This window comes from Theropithecus gelada, chromosome 6 (genome assembly GCF_003255815.1).
Source record: "Theropithecus gelada isolate Dixy chromosome 6, Tgel_1.0, whole genome shotgun sequence".
Classification (NCBI taxonomy): domain Eukaryota; kingdom Metazoa; phylum Chordata; class Mammalia; order Primates; family Cercopithecidae; genus Theropithecus; species Theropithecus gelada.
The window spans coordinates 708,150-722,063 of NC_037673.1; the positions used below are offsets into that span (position 1 = coordinate 708,150).

General features: G+C 62.5%; 1 protein-coding gene across 1 annotated transcript in view; it reads right to left on the reverse strand.

The window, feature by feature from the left end:
- The window catches only part of SLC12A7 (solute carrier family 12 member 7), a 57,147-nt gene that overhangs the window by 9,700 nt on the left and 33,533 nt on the right, over positions 1-13,914 (reverse strand). The window contains exons 13-21 of the mRNA XM_025388747.1: positions 12,889-13,007; positions 12,334-12,432; positions 11,573-11,692; positions 10,787-10,891; positions 9,882-10,050; positions 4,679-4,874; positions 3,698-3,867; positions 3,446-3,577; positions 443-550 (exon numbers count right to left, since the gene is read on the reverse strand). Of these exons, the coding sequence (XP_025244532.1) occupies positions 443-550; positions 3,446-3,577; positions 3,698-3,867; positions 4,679-4,874; positions 9,882-10,050; positions 10,787-10,891; positions 11,573-11,692; positions 12,334-12,432; positions 12,889-13,007 (1,218 nt within the window). The remainder of the gene's footprint in view (positions 1-442; positions 551-3,445; positions 3,578-3,697; positions 3,868-4,678; positions 4,875-9,881; positions 10,051-10,786; positions 10,892-11,572; positions 11,693-12,333; positions 12,433-12,888; positions 13,008-13,914) is intronic.

Genomic DNA, 13,914 nt, shown 5'->3' on the forward strand with positions numbered 1-13,914 from the left:
CATCGTAAGAAGCTGCAGGCACTCATGTGGGCACTCATGCAGGCACTCATCTGGCTCAGAAGCCGCTGACCCTGTCAGAGGGCACTGCCCTTGGGGAGGGTCCCCACGTCTCCTGCCTACATCGCTGCTCAGGCAGAAAAGCTAAGTTCAAAGATCCCGGCCCTGTCCCCTCCTGTACGTGAGCGTGCCTCTGGCAGGCCGCCGCTCCTCTAACCAGGCACCCGCACGCCCAGGCTGACGCGCTCCGGCTCTGACCCTACTCCTGTGCTCCCGCAGGGCCTCTGCCACCTCCACGCGGACCGGGGGCTGAGACTGCGACGCAGCACCTGAGGAATGCTCCCTGGAGGACCCTCCTGGGCTGCAAGAGCGTCCCAGGAAAGACTCAGCGAAGCCGGCTGTGCTTCTCGGAGAGCCTGTCTCTGTGGCCGCGGCCCCCACGCACCTCTCGCTGCCGCTCATTCTTGGACAGCTGCATCTGCTTCAGCATCTGTGACCTCTGCTCCATCATGAGTGTCCTCTCGTAGGTGAAAGCAGAAATGTCGTTTTCAACCTAGAAAGTTCCCAAGCACATAGTGAGCCCGGTGTGCACAGAACCATGACTCCTCCACCACCACCCCGGCACCCAGAGACTGAGCTGCCCTGAGCGGTGGGAGAGGCCATGTGTCCCGGGCCCCACAGGCCCCCTCTGGCTCTCAGGCCCCCCGCCCAGTGGCCAGGAAGGTGTGAGACAACGGGCAGTCACGCTGCACACACACTCTGCTCATGTCCCTCCCCGGGACCCTCCGACCGGGCACAAGGGCAGCTGTGAGGACAAGGCCACAGTCACAAACCAACCCGGCGCACGCAGCTCAGGGCAAGGCACGGCCCCGTGGGGCTGCAGAATCCACGCCCACAGGTGTCACTGTCTATGCTCAGGGGGGCTCGGCACCACGGGAAACCCACCCAGGACACATGGAGAAGCCACAGCACAACCTCAGCGCCCACCATGTGGGACCCTGGGTCTCACCCAGTGCACCCGCCATGCGGGACCCCTGGGTCCACCTGCTGCACCCGCCATGCGGGACCCCTGCGTCCACCTGCTGCACCCGCCATGCGGGACCCCTGCGTCCACCTGCTGCACCCGCCATGCGGGACCCCTGCGTCCATCTGCTGCACCCGCCATGCGGGACCCCTGGGTCTCACCTGCTGCACCCGCCGTGCGGGACCCCTGCATCCACCCGGTGCACCCGCCGTGCGGGACCCCTGCGTCCACCTGTGCGGGACCCCTGGGTCTCACCCGCTGTACCCACCGTGCGGGACCCCTGGGTCTCACCCGCTGCACCTGGCTCATGGGAATTGGGAGCAGCTGTGCCTGTTAAGCACCAGTGTTTAAAACAGCACACCAGATCGGGCCCAGTGGCTCACACCAGTCATCCCAACACTTTGGGAGGCTGAGGCGGGTGGATCACTTGAAGTCAGAAGTTTGAGACCAGCCTGGCCATCATGGTGAAACCCTATCTCTACTAAAAATACAAAAAAAAAAAAAAAAAAAAAAAATTAGCCAAGTGTGGTGACGCGCACCTGTAGTCCCAGCTACTTGGGAGACTGAGGCAGGAGAATTGCCTGAACCCAGGAGATGGAGGTTCCAGCCTCAGGGACAGAGTGAGACTTTGTCTCAAAAATTAAAAAAAAAAAAAAACAGCATGCCAGACTGAATGGCAGCGGCCCACACACCCTTCTCCAGCCAGGTGACACTTGTACCTGGGGCCAGGGCCACGGGGGGGTGGGCAGCACCAGCCCTGCCAGAGATGTGGCCGGGAGCATCGGGGGTGCTGGGAGCTGCAGGTTCCCGGACTTCAGAGCTAACAACCCCTGCTCAGGAGCTGGTGAGCTGCCTCTGGCACCACGGGGGTGCTGGGGTGCGGCTGGGGGTGCGGCAGGGGGCATGGGCTCACTTTGCCTGTTTCCTCTGGGCCCCAATGGCCGTCCCACCTGGGCCCCTGGCAGGGCTGGTTCTCCCAGGCAGCATTTTGTTACCATTTTACTAAGTGGTTTTATGACTTGGAAATAACATTATTCATACAACTATTAGCACCAATAATAACCCCTACAACCTTGAACCTGCAAAGCCTTGTCCAAGCAAGACAAACTCCAGCCGTCGTCCCCGAAGACACAGCCACGTGCAAACTAAGCCCAGTGTACAAAACTGGGCGGAAAACCGGGCCTCGGCCTCGGAAAGGTCCCACAGGGCAAGAGGAAAAGCAGCCCCACGGGACAAGCGAGCTCCACGGGAACTGGCGCAGAAACACAGAAGGTTGTCGGCGGGGCACGAAGCCATGCCTGGCCTCACAGCCAGACACCAACCAGGAGCAGACGCTTGGGGCCTCTGCCATACCCAGGGCTGGGGGGCTGAGGGGCTGGGGGGCTGGGGAGACCGCACCTCCCAGGCTGCAGCAGGGGCACAGATGGCTTCCTGGGGGACAGCATGACAGTCTCTATCCAGCTTTATGTCTTCCCAGCACCCACCTCCAGGAGTCCAGGCCACCGAGGGCCTGCAAAACCGTGCGCTGGGGTCACGGGAGCCAGAAGAAATCAGGACTTTGCGGGTTCTGACTTCAAGACCAGTGTTGTTGGTGTGATCCACATGGGGTCAGAACCCACAAAGTCCCAGGACCGCCAGCAGGACCACAGGGGAAGGCACAGCCGTGGATCCGGGTGGGCTGGTAGGGAGCAATAGCATGGTTCTATCCAGCACAAGGGGCCCACCAGACCCCCAGGGTCCAGAGCTTCATGCTTGGGGGCCCGGAGCAAGCACTCCCACGTCAGGCCTCCGCCTACCAACCCCGTCCTCTCCAGGCTTGAAGGACAGGACGAGTCTCTGTCCAGGCCCCACCTGCAGCTGACTGAGGGGCTGTCTGTCCTACACGATGGCTGCGGCCTGGCCTCACTCTGACCAGTGCCCTTCTCCCCCAGTCCCAACTGCTGACGTGTGGTTTCTAGCCATGGGACTGAGCCCATCTGGGGAGAGCACCCAAAACGGGAGGTGCTCAGAGGTGCACCCACCATGGCAATACCACTGAGGTGTGAGGTCCTGGACAGGGCCCCGGGCCGAGGAGGACATGAGACCATGGGGGACACGGAGACGCCGACGCCGGCTCTAGGGCAACACCCACGCCCAGGTTACACGAGGTGTCAACAGGGACACACGGGGCTCTGTGCTCTCTGCAGTGTCCTGACGATTCCAAAACCAAGCCTCCTCAACTACCCCACAAGGCCTGGCAGTCCCCACCACAATCGCCACCACCTTCTCCTCCCCACCTCCACCTCCACCTCACAAGGCCCACAGCCCTCCCCATCCCCCTCTCCACCTCACGAGGCCCACAGCCCTCCCCCTCCACCCCCACTTCCACCCCCACCTCCTCCCCACTTCCCCTCCGACCTCCTCCCCTCAAGCCGCAGGCCTCACCATCTCCACCACCTCCACCTCGGCGCTGATGCGCAGGTGGTACAGGAACATCTGCAGGTCCTTCTTCATCTGGATGCTGTTGTCGTCCACCTGGGCCACCGTGAAGATGCGCATCCGGCACTTCCTCCACACCTGGAGACGGGGCGGGCGTCGCTGCGGGTCCTCGGAGGAGCCTGCCCGGCCCGCGGCGTGTGGGGTAGCCGTGCTCCGGCCGGTGAGTCCCCGTCCCCACCCGTCCCCGGCGCACCCCACCTTGTGCTGGCGCAGCAGGAAGGGCAGCAGCATGAGCATGCCGCCGTCGTGCACGATCCACCACACGTCTATGCAGCCCCCGCTGAAGCGCTCCTGGTTTTGCGGAAATGAGTCGACATTCTTGGCCACCAGCAGCGCCTGGTGCGCGGTGGTGGTGTCGCGGACGGTGTCTGTGAGAGAGGCGGCCGTCCGCAGGTCACCTGAGGCCAGGGTGCGGGACGGGCCTCGGCGGAAGCATCTGGCCTCCCCCGGGACTCACAGCCGGCGCAGAGGCGGGCACGGCGAGGTGAGTGGCGTCCCTGCAAAGCCCCCACCCTCACTCCGTCAGCTCCTCCAAGGCCCAGCCAGAGACTCACAGCAGAGTTCAGTTGCTGGTCATGCGCCCAGGGACTCCCCCAGCCCCCGCGGGCTCTGGGAGAAGGGGAGGGAGTGCCTGGACACTTTCAGATGGCCGCTCCCCGGGCCAGAGCCCTCCACAGCCTCGGAGCACACACCCTCAGGCCGGCAGCCTCGAGGCCCATCGGGACCTGACAGCGCACAGGCCTGGGGACGTCGAGGGGACGGCGAGGAGACTGCGAGGGGACAGTGAGCGGATGGTGAGGGGACAGCGAGCGGACAGCGAGGGGACAGCGAGGGGACAGTGAGGGGATGCAAGGGGACATCGAGGGGATGGCGAGGGGACAGTGAGGGGATGGTGAAGGGAAGCTGAGGGGACAGTGAGGGGACGGTGAGGGAATGCAGAGGGGACAGTGAAGGGAAGCTGAGGAGATAGTGAGGGGACACAGAGGGGACAGTGAGGGGACGCTGAGGGGAGGAAGAGGGGACAGTGAGGGGACGGTGAAGGGATGCACAGGGGACAGTGAGGGGACACAGGGGACAATGAGGGGACACTGAGGGGAGGAAGAGGGGACAGTAAGGGGACGGTGAAGGGATGCAGAGGGGACAGTGAGGGGATGCCAAGGGGCCACCAGCGACACCTACCCACAAAGTTCTTCCAGGAGAAGGGGTTGTCCTCCTGCTTCCAGGACGCAGGCCAGGCCATGAGCACTGTGTTGTGCTTCAGGCCGCCCAGGCCAGCCGACTGGATCAGGTGGGACATGCCGTCCCGCAGGCTGGACGAGACCACCAGCTGGCAGAAACCCTTGGCCTTCTCTGCACTCATCAGGGACCGTATGTTCTGTGGGAGACAGGACAAGTTAGTGCTACGGCCCCCCAAGAAGGAGCGGGGCGCACAGACCCACACCCACCACCCACGGTGGCCAGAGCACCCCCACCAGCTCCGTGGACCCAGCAGGAGGGAAGGCCCAAAAGCTCAATGATGTGCTGCGGTGCTCCAGGCCGCTGTGTGCGTGTGCGTGTGCGTGTGTGTGCACGCGCGCTCACACACTGGGGAGAGACACACAGAGCAGGTGCGACTGATGCATGTGCAGGTGATGTGGAGGGCTGCTCTGGGCACACAACGCCAGGCAGTTCTCTGAGGTGATCCACAACATCCTAGACCCACCCGCCACTTCACTTGGATTCTCTGGGCCAGGTTCATACACCTGGTGCCTCAGAAACACCCGAAAAAGGGTCAAATTAGCAACTCTTTAAAGAGAGGCCGTGAGGTCCAGGATGAAGCAACCCTAAGAGCAATGGCAGTGGGGGAGGGTCACTGCTGTGTGCAGTCTCCTCCCAGGGTCGGGGGTCACTGCTGTGTGCAGTCTCCTCCCAGGGTCAGGGGTCACTGCTGTGTGCAGTCTCCTCCCGGGGTCGGGGGTCACTGCTGTGTGCAGTCTCCTCCCGGGGGGGGTGGGGGTCACTGCTGTGTGCAGTCTCCTCCTGGGGTCGGGGGTCACTGCTGTGTGCAGTCTCCTCCCGGGGGGGTCGGGGGTCACTGCTGTGTGCAGTCTCCTCCTGGGGGTGTCTGAGTGGCTCGACTCCATGGGGGGCTGCACAAGCGTGGCCGAGGGACTGCCACGCACTAAAGCCACACGTGTTGGACACAGGCCTTCCGCCCTCTGATCTTCGGGCAACCTCAAGCCCTGGAACCCCAGAGCCTGCCCTGCTGGGTCTCAGCCTTGTGTGGTACCTGTGGCCCCTTCCCGCCTGATTCTCCCTTTTGGAGCAAACATGCCTCTCCCGGATGTCCCCTGCTGCGTTCTGGGATAACCACTTCCTTGCCTGCACAGATCTACAGACAGAGCAGTTCTGTCCAGGATGGACCAGATCCCACATTTCACTGGCTTCTGGTTTGGATGCTCAGAGGATGAGATTTGGGAGCTCTGAGCGATGAGATTTACATGAGACTTGGGACTCAGCTGGTCTGTGCAGGGCTGAGACTTCGGGAGACGCTGGGATGGGGTGAACATACTGTACACGTGTATCAGATATGAATTTTAGGGCCCAGAGCACAATTGCAGTGGGTTGAATGGTGGCCCCCAAAAAGAGGATACCCACATCCCGGCCCCAGGAACCTGAGAATGTGAGCTTATTTGAAAAAACTGTCTCTGTGGATGTATTGAAGAACCCTGTAATTAAGTGATGATCTTGAGAGAGCATCCTGGGTCAGAGTTGGGCCCTGAAGCCACTGACAAATGACCTTACAGGATGAAGGCAGGAAGAGCTCTCAGACTGGGAGGAGGCGGCTTCATGCAGGCATGGACAGAGGCAGAGTGACCGGCGCCCAGGGTCGCCTTGGGGCCACAGGAGCTGGAGGAGGCGTGAGGATCCTCCCAGGAGACTCTGGAGGCAGCGTGGCCTGTGGTCTCCTTCATCTCAGACTCCCGGGCTCCAGAACTGGGAGAGAATAGACGCCCTTTGCTGTGAGCCGTGTGGTCTCTGTCCCATCACTGCAGCCCCGGACCACTCAGGGACCAGAGCCACCACCTGCCTCCTTTGCCGAGATTCCAGTGGCCCCTATGTCAGCCTGACTGGTGTCCTCACCCCCTAACCTGGCTCACACCTAGAGCTCCACCAGCCCTTCATACACAAAACAACACCCAATGTTCTCCCACAGCCCCGCTCCTCCTCAGGCACCCCTCGCCCACACCCTGCTCTCCAGACACCTCTACCTTCTGCCCAGCTGCCTGGGGCAAGACGGGACAGGGTGCAGGACCAGCAGATATGCTCCTCTTTGAGACTTTTGCTTAGGTCAGGAAAGGCCTGAACATGTTACCCCCAAGGGGCGCCAGCCAGCGAGCAGAGGCAGGGGCCCCAGCGAGGCAGAGACCAGCCGGAGGCGGAGGCTGTGGGGTGGACACAGCGGCCCCTGGGCAGGAAGGCGCCGGGAAGCGCCCGCATCAGGGGTCACGTGGGAAGACGGCAGGAAGCACGGCTATTTCAGCAAAGGCTGCAGAGCGGCCCCTTTATGCGGCTGCTTCTCATCCCCACGAGACCCCTCTGCAGGGCAATTCAGGCTCTCTGTTCCTGGGCCCCCATCTGGCCGGAGACCAGAGCCCAGGGAAAGCGCTGTTCAGGATCAGCCAAGTTTGGACACAGCCACTGGAGGGGCCCTGAGAGTCTCCAAGTGCTGGAGCCACGTCACGGGGGCCACTTCCCACAGGACCGGCTGCTGTGTTCACCCCACGTGCTGGCTCTGAGGAGTCGGAGCTGGGGATCTCCCCTCTCCTCCGGCCTCACCGTTGGGAAAACCACCTTGCAGAACTGCAGCATTTCAGAGGGACGCGGCACTGCCCTGGCCTGGCAGGAACTCAGCACTGTGTCAGGGGGCCCTGTTACTACAAGTCCCCGCACCAGCCCGGCGCGGCAGCCACAGAGGCCTCCGTGCAGACAGACCTCAACCCAGAGGGCAGCGGGCCCTTTACAAGCGGGGAGCAAGAACGCCAGCACCTTAGGACCCCTTTCGTGCCAATCAGTGCCACACAGAACCAAGCACAAGGGCGTGCGTGAGCCTCTGGCGACTGCATGAGTCACGAAGCTGCATGCTTCTTAGAGAAAACTCTATGCTTTACAGACTTGCTCAGGCCGGGCACAGTGGCTCACACCTGTAATCCCAGCACTTTGGGAGGCCGAAGCAGACGAATCACTTGAGCTCAGGAGTTCGAGACCAGCCTGGCCACCATGGCGAAACTCTGTCTCTACTAAAAGTACAAAAATGAGCTGGGCGTGGTGGTGGGCACCTGTAATCCCAGCTACTTGGAAGGCTGAGGCAGGAGAATTGCTTGAACTCAGGATGTGGAGGTTGCAGTGGGCTGAGATCGCACCATTGCATTGCAGATTGCGGCCTGGGCAACAGGCGAGACTCTGCCTCAAAAAATACATAAATAAATAAATAAAAAGTAAAAAAAAAAAAGATTTGCCCATATTTCTCTAATTTCACACTAACATAGCCACAATGGAGGAGAACACAGCCCCCCAGAGCAGTGCACCCCAGAGGCAGCCAAGGGAAGGCAGGGCCTGCAGCTGGCTCCAGCCCTCACCACCAATGCAGCTAAGTCACAGCTAAAGGCTCGCTGAGAGCAGTGGGGGCAGGGTGGGCTCGGTCCCCATCTCGAGAGCGGGCTCCTGTCTGAGGCTGCCCCAGAGCCCCCAGCCGAAGGGCTGTCGGCCGGAGAGGATCTGGCTGTGAGCTGCATTAGACGTGAGAGTGAAAGTGAGGGCAGCTCTTCCCATGGCAGTGATGACTGTGGCAGAGCGTGGCAGGCCGTCCTGTCATCCCCCCAGTCACTGCAATCCCAGCCCTGTCCCCCCGTCACTGCAATCCCGGCCCTGTCCCCCCGTCACTGCAATCCCGGCCCTGTCCCCCCGTCACTGCAATCCTGGCCCTGTCCCTCGTGTGCACAGACGCGCCTTCACACACCTCCAGGGAGGTCAGGTGGTGCCAGGATTCTTAGAATCCACACCATCAGGGCAGTTCCAACTCCGAGATTCCTCCTAAGAGCATTCCAGCATGGGATAAGAAACACGGAAAGGGACATATGGGGACCAGGACTGTGAACATGCCCCTGAAAACCACAATACCTAAATCCACGGGTTCACAGTCAATAGCAGCTAACGCCTGAACCCGTGGTGAGCCATGATGCCACTGTCAGGGAAAGGGAAGGCCCAGAGCATCTCCTGTCTTCCCTGGAAAAGCGACCCTGTGGAGCAGCCTGAAAGGGCGGCCGTCCACGTGGCCAAGGTGGCGGGAGGGGCGGGGGCCATGTTTTACTTCCACGGATCCTGGCCCTAGGTCACGCCACCTGAGGCTGCCACCGTCCACACGCCCACAGCCCCGTTGAGCTGCGTTCCCACCCCTAGGCTGACCGGCCTGGATCTGGACGGGCCTCAGTGCGGCTGTGGTTGTGCAGAGAAATAGATGGGGGGGGCCACCTGCAAATGCCTGGACACACCCACAAGGCCCCAGTGCAGGTCTGACAGCAGGGAGCTGGCTCCCGACCCACAGCAAGGACAGAGGGGGCACCGCATGGGAGGGGCCTCGGACACACACCACCACAACAGGCACTTTGTGTAGGTTCCACAAACTCCCACAGACACGAGGGGGAAGAAGGAGGCTCAAGGCGCTGGCAGCAGCCAGCCCTGCCTGGGAATGAGGTGCCCCCAGCATGAAAATCATGCAGGTGGGCGCTCGGAAACTCCCCGCTTTAGCGAGAAATACAGAAGTAACTCCAGGTGGCGTGACAGGCCCCACGGGCTTTGACGGTGTCATAATTCCATTTCCGGACACTGAGAAGCTTCCCATAAGAAGTTTGAAAATCAGAGAAATGAAGACATGAAGTCTCAGGCCCCGATGCCCTGGGGGAGCCGACTGTAGCAGCACGGTACACACGCAGGGCACTCACCCGTCCCTCCCCACAAAGCTCTGAGTGGGCAGAAGTTCGGCCGCACACGGGCATCACGCTTACGCGGCCCCCAGTGAGCTCGAACAGCAGAGGAGACTGAGCTTGCAGCAGAACCATGACTGCGCCTCTGGACGGGGCTCACCCACGGCGGGAGGAGGTGGTCCCAGGGTTTGCCCTTGGAAAGCTAACGGCCCTCAGCACCTCCCAAGCGTCCCGGGGTGTGGCTGGCACTCCCAGGCCTCAGCACACTGCTCCGAGCTCAAAGCCACCGCCATGGCTGAAACACAGCAGCGCCATGCACGGCACCGTGTTGACACATCACGATGAGGACATACCAGGGCGCATTTCCTGTGCAGCCCAGGTGGGAAAGGGGCCCGGCCCCCAGACCCTGCCCTGCCCACCTCCTCGGCCCGCTGTGCCTCCATGTGCTTGTCCAGGTACGTCCCTTCCAGCACCGAGCCCACGATGGTCAGGCCCTTGCCGGCCTTCAGCTGCGACGTGAAGGACAGCAGGCGGGGGTGCTTCACAGCCTGCTCTGCGTCCAGGTTCAGCATCACCAGCACCTGGGGCCTGCAGCGGGGGTGGGGCGGCTGTTACCACGGCAACACTCACCCGCACACCCGCACACAGCCCATCAACAGGGCAGGAGGGAAGGCTGGGGCACGTGACACAGGTGGGACAGGGGACATATGACAGGCGGGACAGGTGACAAAAGGGGCAGGTGACACAGATGGGATGGGGAGACACATGACACAGGTGGGGGTAAGTTGAACAAGTGACAGGTGAGACAGGCCACACAAGCCAGGTGGGACAGGCAGGGCCGATGGACAGGTGGGCACTAGCCAGGCAGGACAGGTGAACAGGCAGGTTAGACAGGTGGGACAGGTGACATGCTGGACAGGTAAGACAATGGCCCAGGACACATGCCGGATGCCCCTGCCAAGACCCTGAGGGGACACTGGCCCAGGGCACAGGCCTGAGGCCCCCGCTGAGACCCTGAGGGGCAGAGGCTTCCTACAGATGGCCTTTGCTTCAGCAGGAGCCACCCTCTCCCATCCCAAGCCCAGGGCTGTGCCAGCAGAGGGGCCGGCTCCCCACACCCCCGCCCTGCAGCAGGGACACCCCCGGTGCTCCAAGGCCCCCAGCTGTGCAATTCGCTCTGCACCAGGCAGTGTTCACACCCCAGACCATGCCCAAGCGGCTGAAGGTAAGAGGCCCCTGAGACTCCAAGGTCCCCACTCAAAGGCCAACCTCAGAAACGGCTCTCCTGTGCATCTGAGGAACACGGGGCACGGGCAGTGCTCACCTCCAGTTCTTGGTGTGGGGAGGCCCGTGCTCCACACGCAGCAGGGCATAGCGGGCAGCGTTCAGGGACAGGCCGCGGATGCCGTCGCCCCACTCCTTCTCGGCACTGCGGGAAAGGAAGTGGGGGGCTTGTTCAGCCCATCTGGGAAAGAGGGGACTTCTGGGGGCAGGTGACTCAGGGCAAACAGGACTGCCGGAAAAAGTCCCTGGATAAGGAGGGAGGCCTCCGTGCCCACCCCTGCCCTCAAGGGAGCCCGTCCCAGGAGCCACGGGGTCAGAGGGTGCCGTGGCTATGGAGGAAATGAGGTCTACGTCCAGCATGCGTGAGGTGCCTTCCTCGCAGGGTGGGGAGCAGAAGGCCTGTGACAGGGAAGTGGCTGGACCCCGGGAAGGAGGCGGGTGCAAGGGGAGGGAGGGTGGGCGCTGGGGCACGGGGAAGGACATCCGTGGCTGCCGAGTGAATACAGGCACAACCTGGGGACACCTCGCGAGACATGTAGCAGGAATAGTCAGCCATGGGCTCACCGCCTGCTGAGGACGGCACGAGACAAGAGCTCCAGGCTGGAGACACTGTCCACGAGTACAGGCACCTTGGCCTGGCTGGGGGCGGGAGGGAAACCCTGGCTTTCACAGCACAGCCCACCTGCATGTGCTCCCAGCTGCTCCCAGGACGGCACACAACATTCGGGCCCCAGGGAGGCCCCTCTAGGGAGCTGCCCTGGGCATAGTGTGAGAGAGGCCCGCAATCCTGTGCGCTGGGTCCGTGAGGGGGACTAATGGTGCTTACCCGCGGTACTCGATGTACTTGTAGATGCAGCCAGCGATGAGCATGGCGGAGAGTGCATAGTACCAGGAGCAGATGAACATCAGTGCCAGGCACAGGCTCATGCCCAGGAAGGACAGGGTCCTGGGGGCGGGACAAGTGGCTCAGGGGTGGCCCAACGCCACACAGACACTGCCCCTCCCTCAGTGAAACTCTCTGTTAACACCAGGAAAACAGTCACTGATGCCTGACGACCATGCCTGCACCCAACCACCTCTGAGGGGTGACGTGGCTCCCTGGGCCCCTGTGGGAGCCGCTACTCCAAGACCCAGTACACAGCTCCAGCTCCCAGCGTGCACACAGCACCTCGGCTGTGCACGCAACACCATGGCTGCAGCATCCACCCAGCGCCTGATTCCCAAGGAGGGGAGTTAAGAAGACCCACAGCCCTGATGGAATACGCCCCAAGTCTGGGAGGGCCGGCTGACCACGGGAGGTACAAGGCGGCACACAGACACCTGGGCATCCTCGTAACTAGAGACCTTCCTCAGGTGCAGAGGCAAAGAGAGGCCACAGTCTCATCAGCTGCCCAGGGGCTTACTCCGCAAAGGAACAGTCGAGGACCCGCCTGGGGTCTTCAGGCCCAGGGCAGCTGGCCTTGCAGAGACACCCGGTGTCCCAGCCTGCAGGGCCCCTGACACCCGTGCTGAGCGGCCTCCCCAGTGGCAGAGACACCCAGTGTCCCAGCCTGCAGGGCTCCTGACGCCCATGCTGAGTGGCCTCACCAGTGGTAGAACTTGAAGCGTGGACGCCAGTTGGGGGTACGTAGCAGGGTCTGCACGGCGCAGGCCAGGTTCACGAACAGGTAGCACATGAGGAAGAACCTGCAGGGACGACCAGACACTGACACGCGCCGGCTGGGCCCCTCCAAGCCCCCAGTCACTGCAACCTGGGAGACCACCCTTGTCATCACTGTCCCTCCCACCTGCGTCTTGTCTCCCCGTGTCTCTGTACATAAGCTGACTCAGACTGACTCCGAATCAGGCCCCCTCAGGCCCCAGTCATCCTGTGGCCGCCTGGTCCATGAAGAGATGGGCCATTGTCCCTTCCCCAGCAGCCATTTGTTCAGCCACACTGTCCCCGGCAGACCCTGGCCGGCGCCTGCCTGGAGGCCTGGGCACCTGCCTTCCCCGGCCCAACTCCCTTCCCGGCAGGATCCTGACTGCCCACGGCTGGCCCTGCCTGTTTACTGATTGTCCTGAGCAGGGCCTCCCGTCCACACTGCCCCATGCTCCAGGCCCATACACCCAACCCCAGGTCCCCGTCCTGCGGGGGCTCACATGGAGAGGATCGGGGCCACGCTGTCCAGGGAGGCAATAAGGATGCCAGTCTCACAGATGAGGACCGTCAGCAACAGCGCCCACGTGGGCTCCCCGTTGGCCTTCCCGTGGCCAAACACCTGCAGGGACAAGGGCAGGAACATGAGGCAGATGACACCACCCTTTTAGGAGAGAAGCTGCAGTCTGGTCAGGTCCAGCCCAGATGAGTCTTAAAGGCAAAGACCAGTAGACACCGCCTTTCACAGTAGGTCCCCGGGACGTCACCCGGCTGGCCTGGGAAGAGGCCCTGACAAAGGGCTGCAGCCCAGGAGGCTTCAGAGCTGTGTCTACACCGGGCTTGCCTGCAACCTGTGTGGCCTCAGCCCACCCCCCACCTGCCTCAGTTTCCCCGACCACACAACACAGGACCAGCGTCTCCAGGGCACTCACGGTTCCCCAGACCCTGTAGTGACCTTTCTCACCCTCAGGCCGCCCTCACCTCCCAGAAGCTGAGGCCCACGGAGTCTGTGTGTCCGTCCCCTTCCCGGACACCAGGCCCTAGGCCCGGCTGGGACTGACAAGATGCAACCACACAAAGGCCCTGTGAGTCGGCACCCTGCTGAGGGACCAGCGATGGGCGAGGACGGCTCTGCCATCCACAACCTTCCCACAGCTCCCCTGGGCCCGAGTGGCAGGAGGAGCCACAATTGGCAGCTCTGGGCACAGCACACAGACAGGACCCAATGCGGGCGTCTGTGCCATCCTCAGAACAGCCACACACTCTGGCTGCAGGCTGGTGACGCCACCTCCCACGGGCTGAAGAGCTCAGCCACACAGAGGAAGGAGTGGCAGGCAGGCAGGGGGCTTCTGGCCAGACAGCAGACCAGGCACGTCTGGACCCGAGGCCATGGGCCCTCACAGCCGCTCCTGACACACCCGGGGCTGCGCTCGGAGGGACCTGCAGGCAGGAGGGCTGGAGCTGCCTCTGCCCACCACTCACCACCCACCACTCCCATGCTCAGAGCAACGGCCGGGGCAGAATGACCA